The 20,415-nt window shown below is 45.0% G+C and overlaps 1 protein-coding gene across 1 annotated transcript in view; it reads right to left on the reverse strand.

Moving 5' to 3' along the window:
* pde3b (phosphodiesterase 3B) overlaps positions 1–20,415 on the reverse strand; it is a 97,076-nt gene that overhangs the window by 3,079 nt on the left and 73,582 nt on the right. Inside the window, exons 2-15 of the mRNA XM_031813598.1 lie at positions 19,337–19,387; positions 13,231–13,479; positions 12,760–12,908; positions 11,504–11,607; positions 11,173–11,386; positions 10,930–11,027; positions 10,551–10,708; positions 9,228–9,428; positions 8,064–8,175; positions 7,091–7,204; positions 2,594–2,793; positions 1,304–1,507; positions 919–1,080; positions 73–319 (exon numbers count right to left, since the gene is read on the reverse strand). Of these exons, the coding sequence (XP_031669458.1) occupies positions 73–319; positions 919–1,080; positions 1,304–1,507; positions 2,594–2,793; positions 7,091–7,204; positions 8,064–8,175; positions 9,228–9,428; positions 10,551–10,708; positions 10,930–11,027; positions 11,173–11,386; positions 11,504–11,607; positions 12,760–12,908; positions 13,231–13,479; positions 19,337–19,387 (2,263 nt within the window). The remainder of the gene's footprint in view (positions 1–72; positions 320–918; positions 1,081–1,303; positions 1,508–2,593; positions 2,794–7,090; positions 7,205–8,063; positions 8,176–9,227; positions 9,429–10,550; positions 10,709–10,929; positions 11,028–11,172; positions 11,387–11,503; positions 11,608–12,759; positions 12,909–13,230; positions 13,480–19,336; positions 19,388–20,415) is intronic.

Below are 20,415 nucleotides of genomic sequence, written 5' to 3' on the forward strand. Positions count from 1 at the left end.
CAATGTTAAAATTATACATGTATCAACTCATGATCATATATCAATTCAGAAGGGTAGAAAATGACGCCTTACTTGGTTCGAGCTCCTCCTCCAGCTCGTCTTCGTCAGTCTCTGTGTCCTCCACCTGCTCTTCCTCATCCTCATCCTCAGAGCGCTCCTCGTCGATCCAGTAGCCAGGGAGCAGGCCAGCGGCGTCGTACGAGTTGCAGAGCGGCCCCACGATGTGTGTGATGAAGGACTCCTGCAGCTTGGCCAGCTGGGGAGAGGAGCGGTCCATGAAAGGGCTCATGGGTAATCCCAAAGTGGCTTCCTCATCCCCCTGTAGATGATCGACAGACAGGCAGACAAACATTTTCACTAATTTGTCAATTAAGATTGTTTTAGTCATTAATCTAATTTCACTTCACTTCGTAAAGGGATAAATGTGACATTGTGTTGATTCTAGCAGTAACAGACAGCAGAAAAGGAAGCAACAGTTCTGGGTAGGCTATGTCAGTGTTTTCCAACCCTGGTCCTCCAGTACCCCCAACAGTACACATTGTTATTGTAACCCTGGACAAGCATACCTGATTTAACTTGTTAACTAATCATCAAGCCCTCAATGAGTTGAATGAGGTGTGTTTGTCCAGGTCTGCAATGAAACTGTGTAATGTTGGGGGTACTGGATGACCAGGGTTGGGAAACACTGGGCTATGTGATATGTGAAGCAAGAGTTCCGGGTAGGCTATGTGATATGTGAAGCAACAGTTCCGGGTAGGCTATGTGATATGTGAAGCAAGAGTTCCGGGTAGGCTATGTGATATGTGAAGCATCAGTCTCGGCTAGTAGGGTATGTGATACTGTATAACAGGAAGGCATGGCATGGCATTACATTGCAAACCTGACATGTGGGCCATGCTGAGTGGAGGGGTTCCATACCTGCTCATAAAACTCATTGACAATGCCTTCTGTCCACTTGAGGTGCAGATCGCGTCCTTTGGCTGGCCCGTTGATGTCTGCCAGCTTAATGCAGACTTGGCACACCAGCAGCCGGTCATTCTCATTAGTCCAGTCGATTCCTGGACTGTTCACATCATTCACCTATTTATAGCAACACAAACATTCACACAGTGATTATAACTGCCAGGCTCCTCATTTCTAACAGAGATCCAGCATGTTCCTTTAAGTATCAACTCTATTAGCCATGAAGATAAGGCGTATTGTTATTGCCTTTGCCAGTATCGATATGACAGGAAAAACAAAGTATCAACAGAATGGAAACAGATTTTCTGAAAATGTGAGGTTCGTCATCATCATCTCAAACCTTTGAATTGAACTCGGCGAGGAAGTCAAAGTGCTTCTTCAGGTCTGTGGCGAGGATGGCCTCGATGACCAGGAAGCGAAAACGTTTGAACTCCACGTGGTCCAGGTTGGCCAGGAAGTTGAACTCTGGCCGGGACAGGTAGAGGCTCCAGGCTGAAGCAGCGTGGTGGTTCTCCAGGACCGAACGGTCATTATACAACACCGCCTGGGGAACAGAGGGATGAGACAGAGGTAGAGGAGAAGTGGATGAGGGAAGAAGAGAGTGAGTAGGAGGAAGGGTAGGTCGAGTGGAGATGGATGCGGGTGGGTCAGAGGACAAGAAGAAGAAAGGAGAGGGTAAAATAGGAAAGAGGAGGTTGAAGAAGGGAACGGTAAAAGAGGGAGGGGTGAGCAGGGGAAAGGAAATTGGGTCAGTGTGCTTCAGACTAAATAATGCAGACGGTCTAGACATGTTGGTGGACAGGTGGGTGATTGACTGACTGCCAACATACTGTCAATCAATATGTCAGGGTTGAGCTGCGTTAGTGGCTACGAGGAAGGCATGGCCCACATGTCAGGTTAGCAATGTAATGCAATACCATGCCATCCTGTAATACAGTATCACATAGCCTACCCAGAACTGTTGCTTCACATATCACATAGCCCAGTGTTTCCCAACCCTGGTCATACAGTACCCCCAACATTACACAGTTTCATTGCAGACCTGGACAAACACACCTCATTCAACTCATTGAGGGCTTGATGATTAGTTAACAAGTTAAATCAGGTGTGCTTGTCCAGGGTTACAATAACAATGTGTACTGTTGGGGGTACTGGAGGATCAGGGTTGGAAAACACAACCTAGACAGTATGCACAGTGCTATAATTAGGTCATGACAGTGCAAAACACTATTTATACAGTGATATAGTTTGTTTGTCAACCTTTGCTGTAATGTTGTAGCAAGAAAAGGTATTGGCTGAATTCTTAGGAATTGTCGGAACTTTTCCCTGACATGTGAACTAAGTGTAATATTATACCAGTCCCTCACTTCATTGCTTTTACCATGAGATCCAAGGCTGATTAGAACCTGTCTATGTAGAAGGTTTAAGGCCAATAAAGATCTCATCCATGAGTCACAGGGACCAAATGAATGCTGTCTGTGACACAAGCACAACACTTCCCCTTTCCTAGGACTTAACAGCGTGTGGGAACACAAATGGGAACACTTACTGAAGAGACGGGATAGGTTGAACTTTCTCTTCCTGATACAGGTTTTACTGTTGAACAGGCTTTTGGGATAATAATACTTACCTGAGCTGCGTTAGTGGCTACGAGGAAGGCGTTTGTGCGACCGGGGTGGTCATAGTCATGCATGGCAGCTGCTACATATAGTGCCATGAGTTCCAGAGCAGGGATGTTCCACGCCAGGCAGCCGTAGTTGTCGTCAGAGATGGACGAGCTCTTGGAGGAGGCGTATGATACCCGGCCCGGGGAGATCCCACTGTCTGAATCTAGAGAGAAGAGCAGCAGCTTTCAGCAACGACATACTGGGGCCTCACACTGGAACTACATCATAACTGGAGTTTACTGGAGAAGACTTGACTGTGTTATAAAGTGAAAACAGCGAACTAGTGTCACATTAAGAACAAAGTATGTAGAGTAGGATTTCTACAGGCAGGTTAAGCTGGTGGCACAGTGACTCAGACTACTGCACTCCATTTGAAAGATTAAAAGGGCCAAAATAAGCCATAAACATGCTGAGCTCAGCACAGACAGATCTCTATCACGACAGAGGCTTGCTCACCACCCCATCTCCCCCCTCTCTGTTTCTCCACCCTTCCCTCACCCTCTCTTTATCAGAAGGCAGCTGCTCCTCTGGCAGCTACTGAAGGATCAGTCAGCAAGCGAGCCTTAAATCATTTCCGATGGATCAAAGATGCAGTACATAAAATATAATTAGCAGGGACGGGAGTGGGGATACTGCCATTTTAAACTAAACCATCTGGTGTCTGCCGAGAAAAGGCCAAACACTACAGGAATGCCTACACTGGTACATCAAGAGGCTATCATAGAACTAGAATTGTCTTAAAGTATTTATGGTTGTGAAATAAGTTAGAGTAGTTATAGTGAATACAATACTAATGGTACTGACTGGTTCATAAAGTAGGAAAAGTAGCTAGATGGGAGAATTGAATGATTGATTGATTGAATAGCCTACCCTGAACATGAAAGTTGGTGAAAGTTGGTTTGGTGTCTCTAGCTTGAACATTTCAAGAGTTATTATTGTTGGTGGGTTAGTAACAGCCAATTTATGCTCATTTGAATTGTTATGGTTTACAAAGTTTTGAAGTTGTTTTAATGTATGTAGCTGTAATAGTTTTATTTATTTTTTATTTCCCCTTTATTTAACCAGGTAGGCCAGTTGAGAACACCTTTATTTAACCAGGTAGGCCAGTTGAGAACACCTTTATTTAACCAGGTAGGCCAGTTGAGAACACCTTTATTTAACCAGGTAGGCCAGTTGAGAACACCTTTATTTAACCAGGTAGGCCAGTTGAGAACACCTTTATTTAACCAGGTAGGCCAGTTGAGAACACCTTTATTTAACCAGGTAGGCCAGTTGAGAACACCTTTATTTAACCAGGTAGGCCAGTTGAGAACACCTTTATTTAACCAGGTAGGCCAGTTGAGAACACCTTTATTTAACCAGGTAGGCCAGTTGAGAACACCTTTATTTAACCAGGTAGGCCAGTTGAGAACACCTTTATTTAACCAGGTAGGCCAGTTGAGAACACCTTTATTTAACCAGGTAGGCCAGTTGAGAACACCTTTATTTAACCAGGTAGGCCAGTTGAGAACACCTTTATTTAACCAGGTAGGCCAGTTGAGAACACCTTTATTTAACCAGGTAGGCCAGTTGAGAACACCTTTATTTAACCAGGTAGGCCAGTTGAGAACACCTTTATTTAACCAGGTAGGCCAGTTGAGAACACCTTTATTTAACCAGGTAGGCCAGTTGAGAACACCTTTATTTAACCAGGTAGGCCAGTTGAGAACACCTTTATTTAACCAGGTAGGCCAGTTGAGAACACCTTTATTTAACCAGGTAGGCCAGTTGAGAACACCTTTATTTAACCAGGTAGGCCAGTTGAGAACACCTTTATTTAACCAGGTAGGCCAGTTGAGAACACCTTTATTTAACCAGGTAGGCCTGTTGAGAACACCTTTATTTAACCAGGTAGGCCAGTTGAGAACACCTTTATTTAACCAGGTAGGCCAGTTGAGAACACCTTTATTTAACCAGGTAGGCCAGTTGAGAACACCTTTATTTAACCAGGTAGGCCAGTTGAGAACACCTTTATTTAACCAGGTAGGCCAGTTGAGAACACCTTTATTTAACCAGGTAGGCCAGTTGAGAACACCTTTATTTAACCAGGTAGGCCAGTTGAGAACACCTTTATTTAACCAGGTAGGCCAGTTGAGAACACCTTTATTTAACCAGGTAGGCCAGTTGAGAACGAGTTCTCATTTACAACTGTGACCTGGCCAAGATAAAGCAAAGCAGTGCGACAAAAACAACACAGAGTTACACATGGGATAAACAAACGTACAGTCAGTGTGTGCAAATGTAGTAAGGTTAGGGAGGTAAGGCAAAAAAATAGGCCATAGTGGCAAAATAATTACAATTTAGCATTAACACTGGTGTGATAGATGTGCAGATGATTATGTGCAAGTAGAGATACTTGGGTGCAAAAGAGAGAAAAAAAACTAAAACAATATGGGGATGAGGTAGTTGAGTGTGCTATTTACAGATGGGCTGTGTACAGGTATAGTGATCGTTAAACTGCTCTGACAGCTGATGCTTAAAGTTAGTGAGCGAGATTTAAGTCTACAAAAAGAACAGTAGCATTTGAAATGAATACCACTGTATTATCATGGTTGAAATTGAATTCATTAAATGGTATGCTAATTTTTATACATGAAAACTGTTTATTGTTTATGAAGGTGTTTTAGAAAATGTTAAGTTAGGATAGCCTGAATGTTTTAAAGGTGGTCTTGTAACTTAATTTTGTTAACAGTGTATTTCTATGGTTCTCATTCAAACCCCATGTTAATTAATTCAGTTGAATAAGTATAGATGGATAGAAGGATTGATTGGGACAAGCTGGAGGAGGAGGGGCTATAGGAGGACGGTAGGAGGAGCTATAGGAGAATGGGCTCATTGTAATGGCTTGTAATGAAATTGTAATGAAATTCATGGGAAGGAGTCAAACATGGGGCGGCAGGTAGCCTAGTGGTTAGAGCGTTGGACTAGTAACCAAAAGGTTGCAAGACCTAATCCCCGAGTTGACAAGGTAAAAAATCTGCCCCTGAACAAGACAGTTAACCCACTGTTCCTAGACCAGTTAACCCACTGTTCCTAGACCAGTTAACCCACTGTTCCTAGGAAGTCATTGAAAAAATAATGTGTTCTTAACTGACTTGCCTAGTTAAATAAAGGTAAACGAAAACCATGTGGTTTCCATATACGTGATGTGTTTGATTCCATTCCAGCTATTACAATGAGCCTGTCCTCCTATAGCTCCTCCCACCAGCTGTTGGTGGGTTATTTTATACTAATGTCGCTAATTTAAATAGTTTGCTTGGAAAATGTTTAAGTTGTTTTAATGTTTGTAGTTGAAATGGTTAAAAAGCAGTAGCATTTCAAATGTCTACCACGGTGTTACTATGGTTGGCAATGAATCCATGTTTTGTAAATCTATGCTAATTTAAAAGGTTTTCAGTGGTTAAGGGTGCTGTACTGCAGCGCCAGCTGTGCCACCAGAGACCCTGGGTTCGCGCCCAGGCTCCGTCGTAACCGGCCGCGACCGGAAGGTCCGTGGGGCGACGCACAATTGGCCTAGTGTCATCCAGGTTTGGGAGGGCTTGGCCGGTAGGGATATCCTTGTCTCATCGCGCACCAGTGACTCCTGTGGCGGGCCGGGCGCAGTGCGCGCTAACCAAGGTTGCCAGGCGCACGGTGTTTCCTCTGACACATTGGTGCTTCTAGGTTGGATGCGCGCTGTGTTAAGAAGCAGTGCGGCTTGGTTGGGTTGTGTATCGGAGGACGCATGTCTTTCAACCTTCGTCTCTCCCGAGCCCGTATGGGAGTTGTAGCGATGAGACAAGATAGTAGCTACTAACAATTGGATACCACGAAATTGTGGAGAAAAAGGGGTACAATTAAAAAAAATATATATCTATATCAAATCTAATCAGGGTCAGTCTGAACATTGGTTTATCATTGATAGCTTAAGATGTGAAAGAGGAGATAGGTCTCAAATGTTTGCTATTGAAATGCATTTGGAGATTATTTTAAATATTGTTGTAGTTACAAAATTATAAATGATATAACAAATATTTTGTCAAGAAATCTAAGTTGGGGCAGTTTGCACATTTTGCACAGTTGGTTTCGTGTTAAAAAACGATAGAAATCCAATAATAAGAGTATGTATTGAAATCTAGAGTGGTCTTGCCTTCAGCAAGCACACTAATAATAGGAAGTATGTATGAAATCTAGAGTGGTCTTGCCTTCAGCAAGCACACTAATAATAGGAAGTATGTATGAAATCTAGAGTGGTCTTGTCTTCAGCAAGCACACTAATAATAGGAAGTATGTATGAAATCTAGAGTGGTCTTGCCTTCAGCAAGCACACTAATTATGCTAATAAATATGTGGCATATTGTGGTATATTATGGTAATAAATGAGGGCTTGGGGAAGTCCAGAGTTATACAAAATGAAATAAAGAGAACAGAAATAGTGCTACCTGTGTCACTTCCTGTCACATGCTCATTGTGGATCTGCTGGAATCCTGGGACAGGCCGGGTAGTCAGGTACCAGACAGCATGGAGCACGTCAGTGGCATGGACCCGGTTATGATCTGAGTACAGGCAGAGATTCACACTGGACATCACACATCAGTCACAGTAATACTTCACCGCATCATGTACATGAGGTAGAAGCTACTATTACATATGATGGTGCATGTCTGTATGGTGTGTTGCTGTATGTAGTGAACTGTAGACCTATTATGGGATTCATTTCTACTTCATGACAACCTGGGAATATCATTTAAAATAATACTTGAAGTGGGAATGATTTATCTGCCTGGAATATTCTAAACTGGCGTAATTAAGCTAAATTAAACACCATTAAAATACTTTTTCAAATTCTGATTTTTGATATATTTTTTTACCTCCCCTTTTTTCTCCCCAATTTTCCAATTATCCAATTACGATCTTGTCTCATCGCTGCAACTCCCCAACGGGCTCGGGAGAGGCGAAGGTCGAGCCATGCGTCCTCCGAAACATGACCCGCCAAACCGCGCTCCTTAACACCTGCCCGCTTAACCCAGAAGCCAGCCGCACCAATGTGTTGGAGGAAACACAGTTCAACTGATGACCGAAGTCAGCCTGGAGGTGCCCGGCTAGAGCGCGATGAGCCAAGTAAAGCCCCCCCAGCCAAACCCTCCCCTAACCCGGAAGCCGCTGGGCCAATTGTGCGCCGCCTTATGGGACTCTCGGTCACGGCCGGTTGTGACACAGCCTGGGATCGAACCCGGGTCTGTTGTGACGCCTCAAGCACTGCAATGAAGTGGACCGCTGCGCCACTCGGGAGGCCCATACCTTCATGTTTTTCACCCAGGTCTGATCATTTCTACATCTGAGTAGACAATACACCAAGTGTTAATATGGGCTTTGTGCCTGGACTGAAGAAAGCACAGGCAGCACTATACTCACAGGGAATGTCCCTATAGCCGTTCTCCAGAGCACAGAAATAGGACATGAACTCCCTCACAGGGATCTTAAACATTTCAAACAGACAAGTGTCCTGGAACAGAGTGTAGGTCACCTGGGGAGAAAGACAACAAATAAAACACCTAGATTAATTTAAAACCCTTTTTTTTTTTGACATTAACCAAGTCATTCCCCTCAGACACAGACAGTGAGACACTGGGAGAACAGTATACTCAAAATAGCACATAGAGAAATCGCCAAGAACACCATGAGCATTCGGGATATCATTCAGGCAAATATCAGTAATGGGGATCATACCGTTCTCAAAATTTAAACCAATCATTCAAGTGAGTTTCTCCAAATAAATACATTCAACGGCTGCTTCACAAAACTACTCTTAGTCCTATGGGTTCTGGTGCACTATATAGGGAATAGTGTGCCATTTGGAATACAACTCAGGTGTTGCTTATTCAAATATTAATTGATGTAACACAGTGGTTCCCATACTTCTTATAGTCCCGTACCCCTTCAAACATTCAGCCTCAGCTGCGTACCCCCTCTAGCACCAGGGTCCGTCCACTCTCAAATGTTGTTTTTTGCCATCATTGTAAGCCTGCCACACACACTATACGATACATTTATTAATCATAAGAATGAGTGAGAGTTTGTCACAACCTGGCTCGTCTTTCAAGCTGTCAGGTATTCCCTTGGCAGCAAAGAGCCTCTCGGTGGATGCTGCAGTGTACCCAAGTGGCGTCGGGAGCAACTGCACTATGTCTCCCTGTCACAGCTTTTGTGCCATCAGTACAGATACCAACATGAGCAGCAGCTACGTAAGGACCGTTAGTGGAATTCCCGTGAGAAAGTAACGGTTAATGTGATTGGATGTTAATTATTTGACGAGGCTTCCTGTATTTGACATTGTGTTGTTATTTGGCTGAACACTAGACGGTTTCATGTTATTTTTGGCAGTGAACCGAGGCTACTCAGGCGAGAGAAAAACCTCACCCAAATGTATAGCCCCGTTGGAAAATATCAATGTACTGTTTGAAAATGTGAAGATTATAAAATTTTAAAAATACAATTCAAAAGTAAAATAAAAAAGAACATTTGAATCATATTTTTATTTGGCGTACCCCCGACGGCATTGCCCCAGTTTGGGAATACCTGATGTAACAGATCATGGCGTATGACAGATAGATGATGGTTGCTATATGGTTGGTATGTGGTTGTACTGACGTAGCTGAGTATTCTTCCTGTCTTCCCTCCTGTTCTGTCCATCAGGTCAAAGATCTGGAAGTTCCAGCTGTTGATCTTCTCCATGAGGTCATCGTGGTTCTCCAGCAGGGGGTCTAGTCTGAACTCACCCTACAGGCAGGAGAGGACCACAGCACACACACATTTTAAACAAACACACACACACACACGTTTAGATAAACACACATGCATGCATGCAGGCAGGCAGGCAGACACACACGCACGCGTATGCACACACACAAACACACACATACATTAACACACACACCCATTAACACACACATACATACACACCCATTAACACACACATACATACACACCCATTAACACACACAAACACACATTAAAACACACACACATTAACACATACACACACAGGCCCGTAGACAACCAGACTATTCAAAACACCACATCGTAAATCTTATGAATCTCATTCCTCTGTTAAGGGGATGGAAGCAGGCTCCAGACTGACTATGTATGCGTTGCTTTTGAATAATTCGCTTTTGAATTACCCCACAGAATCCTCAGATGAACCCTACACAGTTGTCTTAACAGCTGGCTTGATTTAACAATGCTTGGTTTGTCCAATAAAGAAAGTGAGCGCCCAGCCCAAGTAAACGGCGGGGGCATTCCAGGACAGAGCCAGATCAACACTACCCTCCATCACACTGGTTTTACACGGCTGTTAGATACATCACAACAGACTGAAAGACATGCACCCAATGAGTGTCTGAGGAAAACCTTTACTGTGTTCCCAGAACTAACTAGAGGACACATCCTATAGCTAGCTACACTGTTACATGTGTTGGCCTGAGTGTGTTATCTCACTCAGAGGGAGTCTCCTGGTTGGGATAGTTTAGTGGCAGCAATGCTACACACAGGAAGGCTAACAATCGCTGTAAGGTGTTAGCATTGACTGAGACATATCCCTTCAAAGTTACTGTTATGTAACAGCGTAGCCTACCTTTGTTTCTTAAGTCTGCAGCACGGCGATGTTAGCCTAGCAGTAGGGTGCATTCACACAGGGAGGGCAACACAGAGTAAAATGACAGAGCCAACACAATGTATTTCAATGGGGAAGGTGCGTTGGAGTAGCAGAGGGGAGGCGTGTCAGGTTGCATGAGGTTGTGCTAAACAACGCACTACCAAAACACTCTCACAAAGGTACATAGCTCATACTCCTCCATTAGCTTGTGTGGGAATGCACCCTTAGCATACTGTAGCATTGCATACCTCTGTTTCCTGAGTCTGCTGCTCTGTGGTGGCGCTCTGCTCCTCCTCGTCTGTCTGGCCCCGGCTCCTTGCGTCTGGATTCCTGTCCCCCATCGACTCGGCCTCCACACTCTCCTCCCTGATCAGTGCCTCCCCCATGAACTCTGACCCCTCACCTGCTGTGGAGGAGACAAATTGCAAATAACAGTGAGATGACCACTGGTTTCACATTTAGGTGGGAAGCATTATTCTAATGAATTGACTCTCTGGTACAGCATGTCCAAATGGTTTTCAGTCATTTGAGAGTGGAAACAGTAAGCTAAGCCATGGGAATGTGCCCAAAAACACTGTGCAGCCTATGTCTGTACAGAGTGAGGCTACATTCCAGCAGGTGTCATACCTGAGCGTCTGCGCTGGGCCTCAGCATGACCAGTGAATGGCAGGTGTCCCTCCCCCGCCTCCATACTGGGCATGTTCTTCAGCATCTGACGACCACAGCTACAGGGTGAGCAGAGGGACAAACACAGCCGCACTTATCATCAACACACATGGTGAAATGCAACTCTACTCTACAGCTGAACTGGCTCTACAACACCAGGAGATAATGGAGGGGGTAGTGGAAGGGGGTAGTAAATTGCCCTACCTGGTGCACATTGCCGCGGGGCTGCGGTAAGGCCCTTGGAAGTCAGCGGAGCTGAGGATGTAGCCCAGGGGCTTGTGCAGGTTGACGCTGGGCTTGGTGAGGAAGTCAGCTGTGTCGGGGAACTCCACCGGGGGGCGCGTGACCTGGGAGGAGAGACCTCCCCCTTGAGGACTGTGGCTGGGGGAGCTGACAGGACTCAGACTGGGGGACGCACCTGTAGAGCGAGAGAGATAGAAGAGAAATGAGAGAGATAGTCAAACAACTTAAAAACATATTCCACTTCCACACAGTGTATCAGACCTGTGTGTACAGTAAATCCTCATTTTCTCACCTGCTCTCCTGGGCCCGGCATGGTAGGTCAGGGTCACAGAGGAGGACCTCTGCTTAGGGATGGTCAGCAGGTTAGCATTGGGCCCATTGGACAGAGAACCCGTGCTGGAACACACACACACACACACACACACACACAAACAAATGGCACTTACTGCTAGAACTAATGAGACAACATCAGTTAAAATGCTTTCATATTCAATCTACACCATTATAAAGTTCAACTTTTTCACACCTGCTCTTATATATAATGAAGAACTTAGAGAAATGTTACATAGCATACAGTAACACTAATTATATAACTAATTTGGTGCTCAAAGTAAGACAATGACAATCAATGTTGAAACTGTATCCTTGAAGAAGACAAAGATCCATAAAAGATCAAGTGACTCATCTAAACAGTGTTGGAACAAACAGAATGAAGGAATGTTATGGTCATTATCTGTTAGGCATATCAGTTTACAGAGCTTGACCACTACTGCCCCCCAGTGGATATAAAGCGGAACCACATCTTCAGGGAGTTTAATCAAGGACAGATGGTAAAGAATGTGTTGCTGAGGGAGGGCCTGCTTGTTCATATCAGGGTAAAGATGGGGAGTGTGCCATGTTGAAAATGACTTGACCTTGAAAGATATTCTTCAGTACTTTTATATACCTTTTAGCCAGTAGTTCAGAAAGTAGTGCCCGCGAGCAGAAAGTGGTCCCCGAAAAACTCCGTACTACCCTGCAAATGTGTTGATATGTGCACCACGTCATTACTCCCTTTCTCTCTCTACTGTGTGAGTGTCTTGCTAGCTGTCACTCAAATGGTGAGGGGCTGAAGCTCATTTGCTAAAACTCTAATTGCTAGGGGACTAGCCCACATTGGGATAAATCTAGGGAAAATGACGCCGCACAGCTTCCAGAAGAAAGTTGCTTTGAAACTAGGGATTTCATGGCCAATATTCTGCTCATAGATTATCCATGTATGAACTACACATTGACACATCCAGCCGAAAACGTGAGGTTTAAAAAGTACTAGTCGTCAAATTACCGGGGCATGTCTTTAACCTTTAACCTGGTGTCTGAACTCTGAAGTCCCATCTGTGTGTGGTCATACCTGGTCATATTAAGGTCAGGGTGTGTGTGTGTGCGGTCGTACCTGGTCATATTGAGGTCAAGGTGTGTGTGGTCGTACCTGGTCATATTTTGATCAGGGTGTGTGTGTGTGTGTGGTCGTACCTGGTCATATTGAGGTGAAGGTGTGTGTGGTCGTACCTGGTCATATTGAGGTCAGGGTGGGGTCCCGGTCTCTTGCCGTTGTTGCGTTCCCAGCGGGAGGAGGCCGACTCCAGAGGGGGGAGAGGGGAGGAGGTGGAGCCGCGGCGGAGTTGGGGGGTTGGTAGGCTGTTCCTGCTGCTAAGACCCTAGGTGTGTGGAGGGGAGCAGGGAGACATTATTACATTATGGTCAATGATGCTATAACACAGTCAAAGGCAGATCTATATTCAGCTCACCACCAGGTTACATAGAGTAGAGCAGGTGTACAACTAAAAACAACTAAACTAAATCTACGTAACACTGGTGAACACATAGAAGAGGAACATTCATTATGAGGATAAGATACCATGTATAAGTGGATAATGTGTTAGTGGATAATGTGTTGGCCTGCTAGTCTCAGCAGGCTTCTGTCTGTGTGTTAGTTATGACCTGCTAGTATCACATTCAGAAGGTTGCTGGAGGGCCCACCTTCAGGGGCTTCCTGTCGCCCCTCTCTGCAGGGTCCTCCACCTCGGTACAGGGGTAGAAACCTGGGAAGGGGGTGAAGGGGTTGACCCTGGGCCGACAGGAGCCAGAGAAGGTCCCCATGAGGCTGCTGACACTGCGCAGGGACGAGACGGTGTGTGGCGACAGGGACAAGTCCATCAGCAGGTCAGACACCATGTTCCTGGCCTCGTTGATGACCGACAGGTCCACTCCGTTACCACTTACCGCTCCCTGGGGACATGGAGGAGACAAGGGGACACATGTCAGAGAGATGCCTCATTCAGCAGAGCACAAACATACAGTAGATACTGTACTAGAGAAGAGAGACTGGTGTCCTTTCCTCATTCCTTTACACTGTTTCCAATGAACCCAGATTGGATTTAAATGACCAAACAGAAAAGCTTCTGAAGAAGCTTAACTATGGACTTATGAAGAAAGTTAAGCGAAGGTGCTATTCCTCCAAAAGGTTCTTGTTTTTATGTTACTTCTTGTGTTTCTCCTTGTGAAGTATAAATGAGATGCTTGAAAATAAAGTAATGTAATTTCTTCTTGGAATTCCCAGATAGCTAAACCATTGTCTTAAACACATGGCAGTGAAATAATATGCTAATGAAAGCTATTGAACATGTTCAATTGACTTTTAAGCCAAGAACATTTTAGACCAGTAATCCCAATTAGAAATATGCTAACATGATTGCCATTGCTAGATAGACAGCTAGCTGGCTGGGTTGCCTAACGACAAACATCTCAAGATAGTTAAGAAGTTCGTAAGAAGACATCTGAGAAGTTCATGAGAAAAATCATTAATTCTTAAGACATTTTTGAGGATCTGCACTAATGAACTTATTTTTCTTCTTCTAAAGAAGCTTCTTAAGTTTTTGCGTAAAAAGTGTTTAGTGAATCTGGGCCCAGGACATCTACAGGTATCACACATACGCAGATAGACTGTCAGATAGCTGTAACAGGACACTGCTGGCCTCATTGTGATGGGACTGTACTTGTCACTCCTCCTCTTACAGCAGTAGAGGGTAGTGTGAAGGGAAGACAGGCTCGCTGCTGAGCTCATGGCATTGATGCTGGGTAATTGAAAGGCTGTTTGGACCAGTGATGTCAGTAATAAAGGGGAGTGGTGCTGGCTGGGCATGGTGCTGGCTGGGCATGGTGCTGGCAGGGCATGGTGCTGGCTGGGCATGGTGCTGGCAGGGCATGGTGCTGGCTGGGCATGGTGCTGACAGGGCATGATGCTGGCTGGGCATGGTGATGGCAGGGCATGATGCTGGCTGGACATGGTGCTGGCTGGGCATGGTGCTGGCAGGGCATGATGCTGGCAGGGCATGATGCTGGCTGGGCATGGTGCTGGCTGGGCATGGTGCTGGCTGGGCATGGTGCTGGCAGGGCATGATGCTGGCAGGGCATGGTGCTGGCAGGGCATGGTGCTGGCTGGGCATGGTGCTGGCAGGGCATGGTGCTGGCAGGGCATGGTGCTGGCAGGGCATGGTGCTGGCTGGGCATGGTGCTGACAGGGCATGGTGCTGGCTGGGCATGGTGCTGGCAGGGCATGATGCTGGCAGGGCATGGTGCTGGCAGGGCATGATGCTGGCTGGGCATGGTGCGGCAGAGCATGGTGCTGGCAGGGCATGGTGCTGGCTGGGCATGATTCTGGCTGGGCATGGTGCGGCAGGGCATGGTGCTGGCAGGCCATGGTGCTGGCTGGGCATGGTGCCTGTGTGTGGAGTAAAAGTGCAGCGCCCAGTGACGACAGCTAGGAGGCTGTGTGTATGTCATGACACTGACGGAGATCCTTTACTGCAGAGATAGCCTGCAAAGTAATGTCATACTTTCCAGGTCCATACCCAAACAGTTCGAACTACTAATTTTGAAAATTACTCTCTCCAGAAATAAGTCTCTCACGGTTGCCGCCTGCTCCCGACCCCCCTCAGCTCCCAGCTGTGCCCTGGACACCATTTGTGAATTGATCGCCCCCCATCTAGCTTCAGAGTTTGTTCTGTTGGGTGACCTAAACTGGGATATGCTTAACACCCCGCCAGTCCTACAATCTAAGCTAGATGCCCTCAATCTCACACAAATCATCAAGGAACCCACCAGGTACAACCCTAACTCTGTAAACAAGGGCACCCTCATAGACGTCATCCTGACCAACTGGCCCTCCAAATACACCTCCGCTGTCTTCAACCAGGATCTCAGCGATCACTGCCTCATTGCCTGTATCCGCTACGGAGCCGCAGTCAAACGACCACCCCTCATCACTGTAAAACGCTCCCTAAAACACTTCTGTGAGCAGGCCTTTCTAATCGACCTGGCCCGGGTATCCTGGAAGGACATTGACCTCATCCCGTCAGTTGAGGATGCCTGGTCATTCTTTAAAAGTAACTTCCTCACCATTTTAGATAAGCATGCTCCGTTCAAAAAATGCAGAACTAAGAACAGATACAGCCCTTGGTTCACCCCAGACCTGACTGCCCTCGACCAGCACAAAAACATCCTGTGGCGGACTGCAATAGCATCGAATAGTCCCCGTGATATGCAACTGTTCAGGGAAGTCCGGAACCAATACACGCAGTCAGTCAGGAAAGCTAAGGCCAGCTTCTTCAGGCAGAAGTTTGCATCCTGTAGCTCCAACTCCAAAAAGTTCTGGGACACTGTGAAGTCCATGGAGAACAAGAGCACCTCCTCCCAGCTGCCCACTGCACTGAGGCTAGGTAACACGGTCACCACTGATAAATCCATGATTATCGAAAACTTCAATAAGCATTTCTCAACGGTTGGCCATGCCTTCCGCCTGGCTACTTCAACCTCGGGCCAACAGCTCCGCCCCCCCCGCAGCTCCTCGCCCAAGCCTCTCCAGGTTCTCCTTTACCCAAATCCAGATAGCAGATGTTCTGAAAGAGCTGCAAAACCTGGACCCGTACAAATCAGCTGGGCTTGACAATCTGGACCCTCTATTTCTGAAACTATCTGCCACCATTGTCGCAACCCCTATTACCAGCCTGTTCAACCTCTCTTTCATCTCGTCTGAGATCCCCAAGGATTGGAAAGCTGCCGCAGTCATCCCCCTCTTCAAAGGGGGAGACACCCTGGACCCAAACTGTTACAGACCTATATCCATCCTGCCCTGCCTATCTAAGGTCTTCGAAAGCCAAGTCAACAAACAGGACACTGACCATCTCGAATCCCACCGTACCTTCTCCGCTGTGCAATCTGGTTTCCGAGCCGGTCATGGGTGCACCTCAGACACACTCAAGGTACTAAACGATATCATAACCGCCATCGATAAAAGACAGTACTGTGCAGCCGTCTTCATCGACCTTGCCAAGGCTTTCGACTCTGTCAATCACCATATTCTTATCGGCAGACTCAGTAGCCTCGGTTTTTCGGATGACTGCCTTGCCTGGTTCACCAATTACTTTGCAGACAGAGTTCAGTTTGTCAAATCGGAGGGCATGCTGTCCGGTCCTCTGGCAGTCTCTATGGGGGTGCCACAGGGTTCAATTCTTGGGCCGACTCTTTTCTCTGTGTATATCAATGATGTTGCTCTTGCTGCGGGCGATTCCCTGATCCACCTCTACGCAGACGACACCATTCTATATACTTTCGGCCCGTCTTTGGACACTGTGCTATCTAACCTCCAAACAAGCTTCAATGCCATACAACACTCCTTCCGTGGCCTCCAACTGCTCTTAAACGCTAGTAAAACCAAATGCATGCTTTTCAACCGGTCGCTGCCTGCACCTGCATGCCCGACTAGCATCACCACCCTGGATGGTTCCGACCTAGAATATGTGGACGTCTATAAGTACCTAGGTGTCTGGCTAGACTGCAAACTCTCCTTCCAGACTCATATCAAACATCTCCAATCGAAAATCAAATCAAGAGTCGGCTTTCTATTCCGCAACAAAGCCTCCTTCACTCACGCCGCCAAGCTTACCCTAGTAAAACTGACTATCCTACCGATCCTCGACTTCGGCGATGTCATCTACAAAATGGCTTCCAACACTCTACTCACCAAACTGGATGCAGTCTATCACAGTGCCATCCGTTTTGTCACTAAAGCACCTTATACCACCCACCACTGCGACTTGTATGCTCTAGTCGGCTGGCCCTCGCTACATATTCGTCGCCAGACCCACTGGCTCCAGGTCATCTACAAGTCCATGCTAGGTAAAGCTCCGCCTTATCTCAGCTCACTGGTCACGATGGCAACACCCATCCGTAGCACGCGCTCCAGCAGGTGTATCTCACTGATCATCCCTAAAGCCAACACCTCACTTGGCCGCCTTTCGTTCCAGTACTCTGCTGCCTGTGACTGGAACGAATTGCAAAAATCGCTGAAGTTGGAGACTTTTATCTCCCTCACCAACTTCAAACATCGGCTATCTGAGCAGCTAACCGATCGCTGCAGCTGTACATAGTCTATTGGTAAATAGCCCACCCTTTTCACCTACCTCATCCCCATACTGTTTTTATTTATTTACTTTTCTGCTCTTCTGCACACCAATATCTCTACCTGTACATGACCATCTGATCATTTATCACTCCAGTGTTAATCTGCAAAATTGTAATTATTTGCCTACCTCCTCATGCCTTTTGCACACATTGTATATAGACCCCCCCTTTGTTTTCTACTGTGTTATTGACTTGTTAATTGTTTACTCCATGTGTAACTCTTTGTTGTATGCTCACACTGCTATGCTTTATCTTGGCCAGGTCGCAGTTGCAAATGAGAACTTGTTCTCAACTAGCCTACCTGGTTAAATAAAGGTGAAATAAAAAATTTATAAAAAAATCCTGCCTGCACCCCTACCCCTCTTCACCCTGTCCATACTACTGACTGTTCCTGTGCTGATAGACACCATATAAAATACTAGAGGGTTTGGAGAACTAGGCTACTTTTGAAGGCCCGGCTCTGTGGCCACAATGAGTGGTGAGTGATGAGTGGGGCAGATGTCAGTCAGAGGAGCACTGCTTCCTGTTGATCTACCTGTAGAGCGTGTCTGCAAAACACTGTGGACCCCAACAGGATGACAACACATACAAGGCACAAAATACACACACACATAGGCAGGCCTACACACACAGTCCAAACATCTACACACACACACACAAGCTTACAAAAAACACTGATGCTTCCATTTTACGATGCATGAAGTAGACCTAGCATAAAACGTGTGTCAGCGATTTGACAATATATTGGAACACAAGGCCAGTATTCTAGATTAGAAAGATTATATGGAGGCTCTCCAAAATGTATCGAGATACATCTGATTTCCTAAAAGGTTGGAGTTAGTTTAAAAAATCTCCCCTCTACTTATTAATTCCAGCCTCAATTCTTTGAAATATGACTAAATTACAGTGAGCTACACTTATACCATTTTTATTCAGTATCCATTTTTACTTATATTTTGTCAATTCAATGCCCTCTCTGGGAAATCTGATTCACTTGTGAGGACACTTGTTACACTATGAGGGTTGATGATCTATAGTTGTATTCATGTTATTACAATTCATTCCATGGATGGATTGAAAGTAAAATAGGAAATGATCCCCAACCCTAATGTGAATGATAGACTGCACATGTGCTCTAACAGTGATATGCTGTAGCCAGTATAGAGATGAGTATATGATATACTGTACCAGTATCCAGATGAGTATATGATATACTGTACCAGTTTCCAGACGAGTATATGATATACTGTAGCCAGTATACAGATGAGTATATGATATATTGTAGCCAGTATCCAGATGAGTATATGATATACTGTACCAGTATCCAGAAGAGTATATGATATACTGTACCAGTATACAGATGAGTATATGATGTACTGTAGCCAGTATCCAGATGAGTATATGATATACTGTAGCCAGTATCCAGATGAGTATATGATATACTGTACCAGTATCCAGATGAGAATATTCAGAGAGAGAGAGAAAGTAGAGCGAAAGAGAGAGAGAAAGAGAGAGAGAGAAAGAGAGAGAGAGAGAGAGAGAGAGAGAGAGAGAGAGAGAGAGATGGGGGAGTGAGAGAGAGATGGGGGAGCGAGGGGGAGAGAGAGAGAAAGAGAACACTAACCTGATACTGGGGCTTGTACCACTGCTTCAGGTCCCAGTCCCATAGGATCATCTGAACGAGAGAAACACACACATCAGTCAGGAGGCCTTGCTAGGCCTTGTGTGTTACAGATATATAGATATATATATATACTCATGCAGGTATTCATTAATCAAATCAAAGTGTATTTGTCAAAACAGGTGTAGACCTTACAGTGAAAAGCTTACTTACAGGTATTAGGTGAACAATAGGTAAGAAAATAAATAAAAACAACTGTAAAAAGATAGTGAAATAACAGCAGGGCTATACACAGTAGTGAGGCTATATACAGACATAGTGTAACTGTTGTAGCATATTAAATAGGTCAATGAGAAACAGTCTATTTTACAATACTAGACATAGTGTAACTGTTGTAGCATATTAAATAGGTCAATGAGAAACAGTGTATTTTACAACATGAGACATAGTGTAACTGTCGCATATTAAAGAGGTCAATGAGAAACAGTGTATTTTACAACATGAGACATAGTGTAACTGTCGCATATTAAAGAGGTCAATGAGAAACATTGTATTTTAAAACATTAGACATAGTATAACTGTTGTAGCATATTAAATAGGTCAATGAGAAGAAAGTCTATTTTACAACATGAGACATAGTGTAACTGTTGTAGCATATTAAATAGGTCAATGAGAAACAGTGTATTTTACAACAGACATAGTGTAACTGTTGTAGCATATTAAATAGGTCAATGAGAAACAGTGTATTTTACAACAGACATAGTGTAACTGTTGTAAAATACAATGTTTCTCATTGACCTCTTTAATATGCTACAACAGTTACACTATGTCTGTTGTAAAATAAACTGTTTCTCGTTGACCTCTTTAATATGTTACAACAGTTACACTGTCTAATACTGTAAAATAGACTGTTTCTCGTTGACCTCTTTAATATGCTACAACAGTTGCACTGTCTGTGGTAAAATACACTGTTTCTCATTGACCTATTTAATATGCTACAACAGTTACACTATGTCTGTTGTAAAATACACTGTTTCTCATTGACCTCTTTAATATGCGACAGTTACACTATGTCTCATGTT

The sequence above is a fragment of the Oncorhynchus kisutch genome, linkage group LG3 (genome assembly GCF_002021735.2).
Source record: "Oncorhynchus kisutch isolate 150728-3 linkage group LG3, Okis_V2, whole genome shotgun sequence".
NCBI classification, from domain to species: Eukaryota; Metazoa; Chordata; class Actinopteri; order Salmoniformes; family Salmonidae; genus Oncorhynchus; species Oncorhynchus kisutch.